The sequence below is a fragment of the Pimephales promelas genome, chromosome 12 (genome assembly GCF_988280905.1).
Source record: "Pimephales promelas chromosome 12, fPimPro1.hap1.1, whole genome shotgun sequence".
Classification (NCBI taxonomy): Eukaryota; Metazoa; Chordata; class Actinopteri; order Cypriniformes; family Leuciscidae; genus Pimephales; species Pimephales promelas.
This window is the reverse complement of record NC_142780.1, coordinates 15,417,123-15,431,726: the sequence shown is the minus strand read 5'-3', so window position 1 is coordinate 15,431,726 and position 14,604 is coordinate 15,417,123. Positions and strand designations below refer to the sequence as shown.

Genomic DNA, 14,604 nt, shown 5'->3' with positions numbered 1-14,604 from the left:
AAACTACGCATATCACAGGTTATAAAACAAAATATTTAGTAGCACAAATATTTTCAACATTAAATCTGCATATTAGAATGATTTCTGAAGTCAGGAGATACTGAATACTGGAGTAATGGATGATGAAAATTCAGCTTTGCATTAAAGTAATTCAATTTTAAAGTAGGCTATATTGAAATAGAAATCCATTATTTTAAATTATAATAATATTTCACAATGTTTTTTTTTCTGTTTTTTGTTCAGCAAATAAATGCATGCTTGATGAATACTCCTTTCAAAAACTAGTAACCTAATAGTAATGTTTCCATAGTAAAATTCATGATCACTTGGCTAATTTAAAATTTCAGTAAGTTTTATATTTCAATAAGTCATAGGCTACAATCAGCCATTAACATTTTAACATGTTGACCGAATTATTTAGATAGGTTTGTGAACTGGTTCGAACAATTCATTGAAGAGAATCGATTCAAAAGAACGACTCTTTAACGAATCGGACCAACATCGCTGGTTTTGGGAAAGACCCCTGCAGAAACTTTGCTTGCCACGTAGTCGTGGCTGCACAACTTGTAGCCTACTTTGTGAAGCTTTTCATGCTTTGTTGTGCATGAAACGTCAGCTTAACAGTTAGGCTAGAGGTTGTTAAACTGTTCTTGACATTAAAATGATTCCAGAATTGTGGACATGCATTTTTTCTGCATTCTTCTTTTACGTGCATGGAGCAAAACTTCCGGAACCAGAGGTGAAGATAGAAGTTCTATACAAACCTTTCCTTTGCCATCGTAAATCCAAATACGGGGATATTCTTCTGGTTCACTACGATGGCTTTCTGGAGAGTAATGGCACAATGTTTCATTCCAGGTGACATCCAATGAACCATCTACTGCATGTTCATAAACTTTGAATAGACTGCACACTGCAAGAATAGACTGCATTAACTTAAAGCCTGCATGCTTTTTTATTTTGAGAATTCATTAGTTACTGTCCACATGTGTTTGTGGTTTATTGAATACACAACATTTAAGCTTAAACAGCTATGTTTTGGAGCATGGTAGTTTGTTTCTGATTAAAGGTGAGCATTAACATGGTATACCATGGTCCAAAAACAGTTTTCGACCACCTTTAGCTGTTATCTGGTGCTGGAGCTGGACCAAGATGGTCTAGTTTGGATAAGCTAATGACCAACTTAGACCATATAGAAATCATCTTCCAAAACACAGCTGCCAGCTCAAGGATGTTAAGTATGCATGTCCAAAGTTTAATAGAGTTTTGTCTTGTAATTGGCAGCCGTCATCATGGAGACAAAAACCCTGTCTGGTTCACATTGGGGATCCGTGAGGTGATAAAGGGTTGGGACAAGGGTCTTCAAGACATGTGTGTGGGGGAGAAGAGGAAACTGACTGTCCCTCCAGCTCTTGCATATGGCAAAGAGGGCAAAGGTGTGCCAGCAACCAGCAACATTTGAGGAACTTTGGCTTCCAACCTTCCGCCATTAACGTTGCATTAAAGGAATAGTTCACCCAAAAAATGAAAATTCTTTCATTTACTCACCCTCAAGATGAACTACTGTAAACCTGTATGAGTTGTTTGTTCTGTTGTGTACTAAAGACAATATTTTGAAGAATGTTGGTAACCAAATAGTTGATGGCCCCCCATTATTTTCCATATGAAAATTAAATACTATGGAAGTCAATGTTTTGTGTTCAACAGAAAAAAGAACTGCAAACAGGTTTAGGGAAAATGATGACAGAGCTTTGAGGGTGAACTAAAACACCCCATACAAAAATGACTTATCTTGCCAATGGTTATGCTCTGTACTCAGGTAAAATCCCTCCGGAGAGCATTCTGATCTTTGACATCGAGATCATGGAGATCCGAAATGGGCCCAGGTCACATGAGTCCTTTCAGGAAATGGACCTCAATGATGACTGGAAGCTTTCCAAATCAGAGGTTTGTGTGTGTGTAAAAAAAAACAACAACAACAAAACTGCTGTTTCATCAAGCATGGGTTTCAGGTATATTTATTTCAGGGAGTTTATTGTGTAATTCCTTTCTATTTCAGGTCAAAGAATACTTGCGCAAAGAGTTTGAAAGACATGGATACGCCCCCAATGACACCCATCATGAAGTGATGGTTGAGGACATCTTCCAAAAAGAAGATGAAGACAATGATGGATATATATCATCCCGGGAGTTCACTTATAAACACGATGAACTGTAAATGCACACTCCTGCAAAACCACAGCAATGTTTACCTTCAAAAGATTCCAATATTTGCCTTCAGAGATTCGCAATGTGTCAGTATCATTTCACATAATGTTACGGTATACAAACAGGCTTTCTGTTATCTACAGGTCATGTGTGTCATTTTTTTTTTATTTTTTATTTTTTTTATTAACTCTCAGGTTTGTTTGAGCTGTTTGTAGTGTTTGAAGATTTTAGGTCTTTTTCAATGGCAAGATAAAATTAAATTCTGCTCAAAGAGAATGTTTTTTTGTTTTTTGTTTTTTACCGAAAGTGCCTGTTCACTGAAATATTGAACCTTTCAGAACATTTCAGTGCTGTTTATTTTATAGTATGTGTGTGTCTGTGTTACTTCAGAGCCAAATGAATTATGCACACTGTTATGTTACAATATTTAGGACTTGTTAAAGAACATTTTTAAGGAGTTGGCTGTAAGTATTTCTTATAAAATATAAAATATATCTGTTTTGTGCTGTTCATCACTGTTGACATTGTAATTTTATACACCATCACTAGAGGGAGCTCTTCTCTTAACCTGTTATAGCCTGTTATGACACAAATAACTAGAATGGCTCATACATATGATAGATAAAAACATACTTTAGTGTTTAATAATGTACAAAGGGACAGAAAACTCTGAGACACGCAATTAAAATGCAGTCATGTGGCATTTCATTGACAGATGGCATAGTTACCATCACACTTAAAATGCAGATGACTGGTTGGCAGTGTGTATTATAATTTGCATACAATAATTAGTCAGAGCCATGTTTGACAACATTCCATTCTTTTACTATGGCATTACACAACATTAACCTTTGCAACATTAAGTTACATTTACGGTTTGTGTGTTATGTTTGCCTAACTAGTTTGTTCCAATGGTTCAGTCTCAAGTCAATTTGGATCGAACCATCACCAAATAGTTTTTTAGGAAACCAAACAAAACATTTGCCAAACAAATAGGCTTTATATGTTCAACCTGGGTTTCTATGAACCCCAATTAGTTCATTTTTCTCAAGTAAAATGGTTAGATAAGGTAGCCTAACTTCTCAAACGTGCAAAAGGCTATTTATAGTTTATAGGCCACAATGTTCCCCTTGACAATCAGGGTAATAATAATAAAAAATTCTTCTGTATATCCTTCATTTACGGTTGCATAAAACACGTATCTTAAAGTCCCTTTTTAAAATAGGTTAAGAGACTTTTCCTTCAAAAAAAAAAAAAACTAAAAAAAACCTAAACAATAAATACATGCGTCTACAGATTAAAGGAGCCGTATGCACGATTGTGGCCAAAACTGGTACTGCAATCACTTTCAAATTACTATAGAGTGGTATATCCTCTCCCCCTCCCCCCTGACTCAAGGTTGCCAGATATAGGCTGAAGGATCCAACATTTTTTTTTTCATCTGACAGGTTTGTAGCTGCAGCTAGAGCAGAGCTTGCAACCCGGATGCTGCAACACCACCGACTTCGTGATTGGTAGATCGATGGAGGGTGGAGCATCAGACCAAAACACAACATGACAACAACAACATCAGTTGCAACTTCGGTTTTTAAATGACAATATCCTGGCTGGACTACTGTTGTCAGTGATAAGTATTTGAAATGAACATTATTTCTTAATGTCAAGTGACATATCAGGGCCATTTTATGATTATTTGAAATAAATTTCTATACAGCTCCTCAATGTCTTTCTTTTTGCAGGCTTCATCAATGCATGAAGCATTCCGTGTCTCTAAGAACAACCGCAGTACAAAAGTAACAATAATCCCACATTACTGGGCTACTGTAGGCAGCAGAGTGTAACAGGTGTCATTGTCAGTCACTGAAATTGAAATCAATGGCTCCAGCAAATTAGTTTTTTCTTTTCATTAACGTTACATCCTCTACGCGACAAAATTACAACGCTCTTGCGACAGATGGAGAGACTGACGATTCCATTCACAAATCCCAGAAGACATCGCACGCTTGCAGTGTAAACAGCGCCATAGGCCTATAAACAGGTTCTTTTTTTTTCTCTTTTTTTTGCATAAATAAACAGAGTAAATTGGTTAGCTGTGCTACTTCGCGACAGCAATGTTTTTGTCATAAAAGTTGTTCTCGGGCATGGTGACCCGCACTTTTCGTTTCTCCTTGAAACGGCCAGAACGTGAAACGGTCCAATTTCTGCGGCACGTGTTTTCGTTGAAGGAGGGCTCGAGCTGAGAGTCGTCGTAAGTCTCATCGCTGATCAGATTGTTGTTTTTGTTCTCGCTCACAGTTTGTTTCGCCGTCGTCTTGTCCGAATTTCCAAATTCATGTTGGGTTTCTTTCAAAGTGTTCTTATTTCTTCCAGTTAAGTTTTTCCACCAGGATCTGTCTGCCATTCTGCCTTATTCTTCAATTCACACTGAAATGCACATTAAACGTTTATAAAACAACACCTTGCAGTTACAATTATATAGCTACTTAAAGGAACACTCCGACTTTTTGGGACTTTAGCCTATTCACCTTATCCCCCAGAGTTAGATAAGTCCATACATACCTTTTTCATCTCCGTGCGTGCTATAAGTCTGTTTGACGCACCCACCGCTAGCCTAGCTTAGCACAAAGACTGGATGTGAATGGTTGCAGCTTTCATACTAATCCAAATGAGTGGCAAAATAACGCAAACGTTTTCCTATTTACATGTTGTGATTTGTATAGTCACAGAGTGTGCAAATATCAAGGCCATATGAGACACAGACATCTTTTAACCGTATAAAACCTGGGAAATATTCTCTGAAGGCGAAGCACTGCTACTTTGAAAAAACGAGCGTGTTGAACTTGCGCGCGGCGCGCCTAGTAGCCTAAATTTGAAATAACCATGGAAATAACGAACTTGAACGTGCAAAAGGGTACGATAGGCTGTGAGTTCATTGTGCAAAAACAATTTGTGCTATTACTTTCCCCTTATTCTATCCTATAGTAATGCAATTATACTGTATATTATATGCTGTTGAATACATTTGGTTCAGCTAATAAATTGCATTTAAAATATTAATATATATTGATTCCTGTAATAATAATTATTTATTCATGTTCTGTGATATTTATAAATCTGGATGCATTTTTGGTTGGAATTCAATAAAACATGGTACTGTATTACCTGGTCTCCCCTGTTTATTGTCACAGCTCATACAATAAAGCAAACACCCATGATAAACTATGCTTTTCTATCTAACGTTAGTAATTGCTGACTCTTTACTCTTTACTCCAACACTGAGCGAACTCTCTGCTCCTCGTCACGGTGCGTCCCAGGTGATGGTTATCACTCTGCCCAAGTAGCAGTGCTTCGCCTTCAGAAAATATAGTATTTATACGGTTAAAAGATGTCTGTGTCTCATATGGCCTTGATATTTGTACATTCTGTGACTATACAAACCACAACATGTAAATAGGAAAACGTTTGCGTTATTTTGTCACTCATTTGGATTAGTATGAAAGCTGCAACCATTCACATCCAGTCTTTGTGCTAAGCTAGGCTAGCGGTGGGTGCGTCAAACAGACTTATAGCACGCACGGAGATGAAAAAGGTATGTATGGACTTATCTAACTCTGGGGGGTAAGGTGAATAGGCTAAAGTCCCAAAAAGTCGGAGTGTTCCTTTAAACAATCATATGATTAATAAGTTACGATAACGTATGTTTTTACATTGCTTTAACTTATTTTGGTGAACAAATGTAAAACATGTTGTCGTAACTTAAGCAATATCCAACTGTTTAATTAAAATAAATAAGTTACACTTTAAAAAAATATTGTTGGTTTAACTTAAAAAATCAAGTAACTTGGTTGCCTTAAAATTTTAAGTTCATTAAAATGGAAAAATTTAGTTAATAGAATGAAGGAGATTAATTTAATCACCAGAAACTAAAAATATTATGTTATCTGCACTATATAAATTATCTAAGTTGATTTGACAAAAGAAAAAATGGTGTGATTACAAATCATGAAAATATATTTTTTACAGTGTATACAAGATTCAACTCATTTTTTAAAGTCAGTTTAATGCAATTTAAGTTGAAATGACTTACAATTTTTAGTACAACCAACTTGGATGCAGCAACTTTTTTACAGTATATATATATATATATATATAGCCTACACTGTAAAATAATATTTTCATGATTTGTAATCAAAACACTTTTTCTTTTGTCAAATCAACTTAAATAATTTATGTAGTTCAAATAACATAATATTTTGAGTTTCTGATGATTAAATCAATCTCCTTCATTGTATTAACTTACTTTTTCCATTTCAATGAACTTAAAATTTTAAGGCAACCAGGTTACTTAATTTTTTAAGTTAAACCATATATATATATATATATATATATATATATATATATAAGCATGTCCTCACGATAAAGTTTTATCTATATCATCCATCAGAAACACTCACCTCAGCAGCCGATGTGTTAATGTCAGTCAGAGACTGACTGTCAAGTCTTTCGTTTTTTTTTAAGAAAACATCCAGCAGAACAAGCTTGTGGCTCTTTCCAAACCCACATCAACTCTTCAGCTACAGCTAAACTATAATAAGTTATGAATTCATTCATTTATACTTCTACTGCGTGCGTCTCAAACACCCTCCCTCCTCTCTCCCATTGGTCTGTTGATCTCCTCCAGCTGCCCTCAGGAGGTTGGTTTCAGGTTCTCGCTTCACCTGTGATTTGGTAAAAAAAAAAAAAAAAAAAAAAAAATCTCTTTGGGGCATATACCGTCTCAGCTGTCTGATACTAAAACAATGCTGCCGTTCACACCCCTGAATTTGGAACAAGAAAACCGAGCTTAGAGAAAACCAACGCCTAGAGAGCTGACCAAGCACCAATTACAGCAACATACTTCCCATACTGCATATCTGAGGTGTTGTAGCTTCAAACAATGACCCAAAAACTACTTTCAGAAGTTCATTTCGACTGCCACTTCATTTTCAAGTCCAGAATCAAGGTCTTCACAGATTTAAAAGTAACCATATTTACATAATTTAATAAATCAGCATTTGATAAATTACAATCATAATTACAATCATTCTTCACAGAAAATATCGTCAAAAAAACAAATTGTAGAAAGGTCTTATATCAAATAAACAATCTGAAGGAAGTCAAACCAAGGTCACTGTACCGTTTATCAACATTTTTTCTCGAGGTGAATAAATGATCTCGCCTCAGGAGACTAAGATGAATACAATACAAACAATTTTGTTCTTGAAATGGGATCAAGTTCAATGAGGAAGGGACAAGCACTAAATAAATGCTCTAAGAACAACTTTTTCCAGTCACAGAATAATCACTCTATTGTTGTCAGGGTAAACAAAAAAACAATTTCAAAGGCATGGGTTAAACACAGAATTATTAACACTGGATGAACAAGAAAATAATTATTTACACTCCATGTAAAATTAAAAAGTGCTTTACACATGATCTCAATTGTCTCGCCATTACAGTACATATACATTTACCAACCACATGACCCAAAAATATAGCATTTTAAATTCATATTTCTGACAATTTGTTAGTTTCACAATGCTAAATGACCATAGATTCATACGTCATGGTCAGTGCATCATACTTGTTTGGCATCAGAGAAAACAAAAGGTACTATACTTGGATTTAAACAAAATGCCCATTAATTAAAACTGTATATCGGCATTGATACACGTTACTCCATGCTTAATAGCATTTGTTTGAAAAAATAAAAAAGGTAAATGCAACTTTTTATAAAACGTCATCATTACCAAATTTATATCTCACAATTCTGACTGAGTTTATGTTTCGCAATTCAGATTTACTCACAATTCGTTAGTTTAACAAAAAAGGTCAGAATTGTGAGATATAAGCTCACAATTGTGAGAAAAAAAGTCAGAATTGTAAGATAAAAACCCGCAATTACTTTTTATAATTGCAAGATTATACCTTGCAATTCTGACTTTATCTCTCGCAATTCTGAGTTTGTAAATTCAGAATTGAGATTTAAACTCGCAATTTAAAAAAAGTAATTGTGACTTTAATCTCACAATTCGGACTTTTTTATTTTTATTTTTTACAATTGTCAGTTTATAACGCAATTCTACTTTTCAAAGAACTACAAGTTTCGACTTTATAATTTACAATTCTGACAATTATGAGATATAAACTCGGAATTGTGAGAAAAAAATATCAGAATTGACAAATATAAACTTGGAAAAGTCAGAATTGTGAGATAAAATTCGCAATTGCCTTTTTTTAGTTTTGAAAATTTCCATAGCGTGGGGGGTTTGAAACACATTGAGTGAAATGTGCAATTAGTTCCAAATTTCATATGCAAAATCTGATGAGAAAACATATCTTTGAAATGTGTGGCAGGCCGCTTTTTCAAATGTAAAAGTCTTTAAAAGATGTCTTCATTTCAGATGTTTAAAACAAGATGTCTTCATGCTCTATCAGGAGCTGAACAATCAGTTTCTGGTATCTCATATCGTTGAGAGTGGCGAGCGTGTTCTGGTCCGGGGGTCTCATGAGCGTCGGGCCGAAAACGATCCCTAGGTTCTCCGAGTTCATGTAATTGTCCTTCTCGTACATGGTGACCCTGATAAACGGAGACAAGGCATGGAAAAAACACCTCAGACAATATAATTTTGGTAATAAACACAGGTAAGTAGTGATATACTTTCCGTGGTTAGGGAAATGTGGCAAAGCTGGCTTGACAAGCTTTTCTTGGGGATTATTTTAAAGGTTTCCTGAAGTGCACTGAGCTAAAGTGCCATATTGGGTTTCCTGTTTCCTACTAATCATTCTTAGAAGTTTTATATTGCATGGTGACAGGAAATAAACTCACTCGGCAAAATGCTTAAATGCAACAAAAACCTGAACAGCCACCGGCTCAATGTGGAGTCGTGTAATAAACTATGGACCCGGAACCTAAGGGGGTAGTAAATGTGTCAGATTTGTGGTTTTACCTCTTCAGGTGTGTCATCAGGTACCGCAGGGCCTCATAGTGGGCTGGAGGAAGTTGGAGGAGACCATCATGAACTGCCTCGAGTCTGGAGTCAGGATCTGTTATTTCTAATTAAAAAAAAAAAGTTTGAAAAATGCTGTTCAGAATTATGCTAAAAACTGCCACTAGTCCACACACTGTTAGAAATTGCTGTAAATTTACGGCTAAATTTCAACAGTATATTCCTGTTTTGTTCAAAAGCAGTACATTGCTGTTTTTTTGCGTTTGTAATATGACGTAGAAAAATTATAACGGCATTTTAACGTAATTATTGCTCGAGGGAAACAAAACGGTACTTAACAGTATTTTTGACTTGACATCGGAAGAGCTGCAGTGAGCACGCATGGATTTTTCATCCATCTTCATACTTATAATAGGTGAGTTCCCTTTTGTTTTGCTCGTTGTGATAGAAAAATGCATTACATCTGCAATTGTTACTAACTTGTATTTTGGATATTGGAAGTAGCCTAACTATTTTTGTATTCGCAGTGATAAAAGCACCAACTGCGACATCGTGAGGGAAGTTGGATTCCTCACACGGATAATTCACGATTACAGGGTGAGTTTTATCCAAAATCAATTTTTCTGCAAAGTTTATGCAAAGCTATAAGTAAAAACATTGTCTCATGTGAATTACATCGTCGTCTTAGCGCGCTAAAGTGTTGCAGCTTGATTTTTCATTATTCGGAAAACCGTTGCACAAAACCTAAATTTCGGGCTTTTTGTGCTTTTAAATGGGGATAAACTTGTTGTAGGCCTAATCTGTACATCTCAGGGTGATTTATTTGTTGTACAAGTGATTGTATTGTTAGGCCTACTTTAATGGTGGCATTATTTTTGCATAGATCCAGGTTTTGATATAAGTATAAGTGATAGAATAAGCATTAAGAATAATTCATATTAAAGTTAAGCTGTATTGTTACTTTGTCCAGCACTAAATTTAGAATAATCTTCAAGACTAATTAATATTTAAAGTTTAGTTATTGCTGCTGCAGTGTTACTTTGTCCAGCACGTAGCCTAATTTTTAATAATCATTAAGACTAATTCATGTTTCACTGTTGCTGCTGCAGTGTTATTTTGCCCAACACGTAATTTAAAATTTATTAACACTAATTCACATTTAAAGTTTTGTTGTTGCCGCTGCAGTGTTACTTTATTATATTTATTAACTAATTCATATTTAAAAATTGCTGCTGCAGTGTTATCATGCTGCAGAGCATGATTTGGAGTGAAATGTGGTGCTATAGAGTCTCGTGTCGTGTAAATTTACAGTACATTTCGGTTTGTATACCCCCAGAACACTTGGAATATATGACACGAGTCACATAGAATCATTTTCTGATTTCAATTGTCCAGAAACCAGATTTCAGATTACATGTGTAGTCAATTTTTCTTTAATTTGTGATCTGAAAAAGAACATATGGCCTTGAACAACCAGGGTGAGTAATTATTTGCTTAATTTTCAATTTTTATATTAATTTACTTATTTTCAACACTTAAAAGGATAGTTTACACACACACACAACACACACTAATTATGTCATCTTCTTGCCCAGTGTTGTTTCTGTTGAGTTTATGGACTTTTAATTGATGGACAACAATTATTAAACAATTTTAGAAATATCTTTGTCTAAAGATAAATTAAAGTTTTATGGGTTTGGAACATAAGGGTGAGTAATTCATGACAGGATTTTCTTTTTATGGTTGAACTAACCCATTAACAATGTTGAGAACATAATTTCACAATACACATTTTAAATGTTTGCCCAGATAAGTCCATGATCAACACGTTGAAAATGTAATAAAAATGGCTCTGTCAATGATTTAATTTACAATACGGTGGTGGTAGATTCATGTTTTTATGCCGATGCTGACAGTTTTTCATTTTAAAGTTTCAGGTGAAACACCAGGAAACTGTATTCAGCACTGGATGATCAGTCTTGAGGGTCATATTATTTGTGAGGGCATCCAGACGGTTTTCTGTCTGGGCTTGCTGCTGTTTTTTCTACTTTTTACAACTTCAATCTTCAATACCAAGCTGAGGCAGCATGCACACTGGAATTTATTCAAAGGTAAATACTTGGATGCATACATTCAATTCACTTCACTTTTATTTATATAGCACTTTTTATAATGCATATCATTTCAATGCAGCTTTACATAAAATTTTTCATTGTTGCAATGTTGCATGTTTAATTGATACAACACAATTTGGCCCTAATTAACGGAATCTAGAATCAAATAAAGACATTTTCTTTTAAACTATTTGAAGCACGGTGAGTAGCCATAGATGACTATGTCAAGGAAATAAACAGGGCTTTGGTGGTGGTGAAGTGTTGGTGAAAACCTTGGAAGGAAGCCTCATCTTTGACACCTAAATGATGATCAAATGATTTTGTTAAAATGTTTTAAACATTGCTAAAATAGCATACAAGGTGTGCATATGAGATATCTTTATTCTAGATTAAATCACATCCTTCACCCCCAAAAGATTGTTCAGAAAGCTATCCTTTCCTGACAAAGTTAAAGGAAGTGATCTTAAAACAAGAATAGTTAAGATTATAGCAAATTTATATGTTCTTTGTGAGTAAACTAATTCTGAACAAACATGTTTGTTTTTCAGGCGGTTCATCGGGATAAACCCAGAAAAAGGCACCAAGGTTGGAGGAGTCATTTCAAAACGGACGGGGAAGGTCGCCCAGAAAAACAAAACAGTGAACCCTCGTGTCTCCAGTCTGCTTAAAAAAATTATGGATTTTGAGTGGGACTTTATACAAGTATTACACACAAACACTCAAACCCCATACACACACACACACACACACACACACACACGCATATACGCGCGCACACACACACACACACACACACACACACACACACACACACACACACACACACTCAAAATCAGGTGAATAAGGTAATTCACTGTTTGTGTCCAGAGTAAAAAATAAAAAAAATGACAGTATACTTAGTCATTTGTTAAGGACTTGTTCAAGTTACAGGATATATCAGATTCTGATTTTGGAAACATCTTGTTTATTTATGTTTGTTGTAACTTCTAAACCTTGAATTTTCAGAAGTTTCAGAAGTTTAATAAACAAGAGACATGTTTTGAAACAATAAAGCTGCTTTTCTTCTGTTACATTTTTAATTCACTATTTCACTTTTAAATTTATTCACTTTTGGTATTTTATAGCAAGACTGCAACAGGGAAATGTATTAAATCACAAGGTTCAGAAAATAATCTTTAAAAACACAGGGGGAAAAGTTGTCCTTTTTGCTAACTGTCCATTATTCAGTACATTACACAATACCATATTGTATATTTGTGTAGTTTACACTAATTTCAATATGAAGAACAAATAAGTGCCCATGCTTTTTTCAGGATATTGCTGTAACATGTAGAAACTGCTTTATGCATTTCCAAAAGCAGTAACAACTGTAAATTTAACCAACAGTAAGACACCGTTAATTTAACAGTATCTTGCTGGCAACCATGCTGCCAGTTAATTACTGTTTTTTAATAAACGGTAGTGAACTGTAAATTTCACTAACAGTAAAAACCTGTTAATTTAACAGTAACTTGCTGGCAACCGTGCTGCCAGTTCTTTACTGTTTTTTAACGGGAAAATTTTTAACAGTGCATACTTTACTGATGTTAAACATAATTTGGTCCAAAATCTGAGAACACAGTGAAAGTGATTATTTTTTTGTATTTTTGACATATATTTTCATTTTTTTTTTCAATTAGAAATAACACTACCATTCAAAAGATTGTAATTTTTAATTTTTAAATATCTAATGCTTATACCAAGGCTGCAGTTACTATCAAAATATGGTAAATCAAAAAATAAATAAATAAATAAATTATATATATATATATATATATATATATATATATATATATATATATATAGTCATATTGTGAATTATTTATGCTTTTTTTCCTGTGAAAAAAAAGTTGAATTTTCATCATCATTACTGCATTCTTCAATATCGCAGACTGATCTCGTGAAATGGGGTATGTATGACACACCAATTTCGTATTTCGATTTTTTCCGTGCCATCAATGCCGTGCTATCGTGTTTATGAATGCTGTTGACTTAATGTTTCATTACTGTATATATAAATATATGACCTACCCCAACCCCGTCCCTAAACCTACCCGTCACTGGGGTTAACACCATTTATGAGTCTTCCCCTACCATACTCGGGGAAAAAAAAAATATCTCTCCCCAGATGTAGATCTAGATTTTGCTTCATTTCGCTCAGACATTTAACGGCGTGTACACACACGCGGAATCACTCAGACATTTAACGGCGTAGACATACACGCGAACACGCGGATAGCTCAAAATGCGTATAGATAACACGCCACTTGACTTGAAAGTGGCGTGTATGTTTACGCAAAAGTCATGATGTCATGTTGCATGTCACATGATCCTTCAGATCCTTGCAGCTCATTTCTTATCATCACTGTTGAAAACAGTTTTAATATTTTTTGTTAACTGTCATACATTTTTTTTCAGGATTTTTTGATGAATAGAAAGTTTTAAGAAATCTTTTGTAACATTATAAATGTTTTAATGTCACTTTTGATCAAATGAATGTTCCCTTGCTGAATAAAAGTATTAATAAACAACAACAACTTACGATCCACAAAGGTTAGTGTATATTTGGACCCAACTGAAAAAATATATATTTATTTAATTAAATAGTTTTTATTCATTTATATATTTGTTTATTCATTCATTGTCATAAATTATTTCATTATTTAGTGCCATATCAGAATCCAAAAGAATTTAATGGTAAAATAAAAGTAAAAAAAGGGACATTATTAAAGGGATACTCCACTTTTTTTTGGATATAGGCCCTATGTATACAGTAGTAACTATGCTAGTCAATGAGACCAAAAACTGTCTAGTGGTTACTGATATTCTTCTAAATATCAGAAAATCGGCTGAATGGATTTGAAAACGGTAAAACTCAACTGTTCAACTAAGGGGGAGTTGTAAAATGAGCCTATTTCCAAAAAAGTGGAGTATCCCTTTAAGGATAATCAAATCAGAGATTAGAAGAGAAAGTTCCTGGTTGAAAGTGTTCTGAAGTCTCTTACTGGCTGCCTGGATGAATTTGGAGTAGACGTCATATGTGATAACTGGAATGGGCAGATCTCGCAAATAAAGCTTCAGAGCTCCAGCGATTATATTGATGTCTGAGTAGGTATTGGCACTGATGTCCGCCTTCTCGCCATCTACGGAAGAGAATTAGTTTTCTGTTATGAATATGAATACTTCACCAAGAATACATCGTTTTGACTGGACAAAGCCTGGGCTTTTCCATCCAGGTTGAATGTTGATAGAAT

General features: G+C 34.6%; 2 protein-coding genes across 2 annotated transcripts in view; one reads left to right on the top strand and one right to left on the bottom strand.

Annotated features, from left to right (window-relative positions):
• Positions 1-508: 508 nt before the first annotated feature.
• fkbp14 (FKBP prolyl isomerase 14) lies at positions 509-2,718 on the top strand. The gene is made up of 4 exons (XM_039694474.2): positions 509-858; positions 1,285-1,436; positions 1,820-1,947; positions 2,060-2,718. The coding sequence occupies exons 1-4, from the start codon at positions 662-664 to the stop codon at positions 2,216-2,218; spliced, it is 636 nt and encodes a 211-aa protein (XP_039550408.1). The 5' UTR covers positions 509-661; the 3' UTR covers positions 2,219-2,718.
• Positions 2,719-7,221: 4,503 nt separating this feature from the next.
• Positions 7,222-14,604, bottom strand: part of chn2 (chimerin 2) — a 52,541-nt gene continuing 45,158 nt past the window's right edge. Inside the window, exons 12-14 of the mRNA XM_089117551.1 lie at positions 14,356-14,493; positions 9,198-9,303; positions 7,222-8,827 (exon numbers count right to left, since the gene is read on the bottom strand). Of these exons, the coding sequence (XP_088973677.1) occupies positions 8,656-8,827; positions 9,198-9,303; positions 14,356-14,493 (416 nt within the window). The 3' untranslated portion in view covers positions 7,222-8,655. The remainder of the gene's footprint in view (positions 8,828-9,197; positions 9,304-14,355; positions 14,494-14,604) is intronic.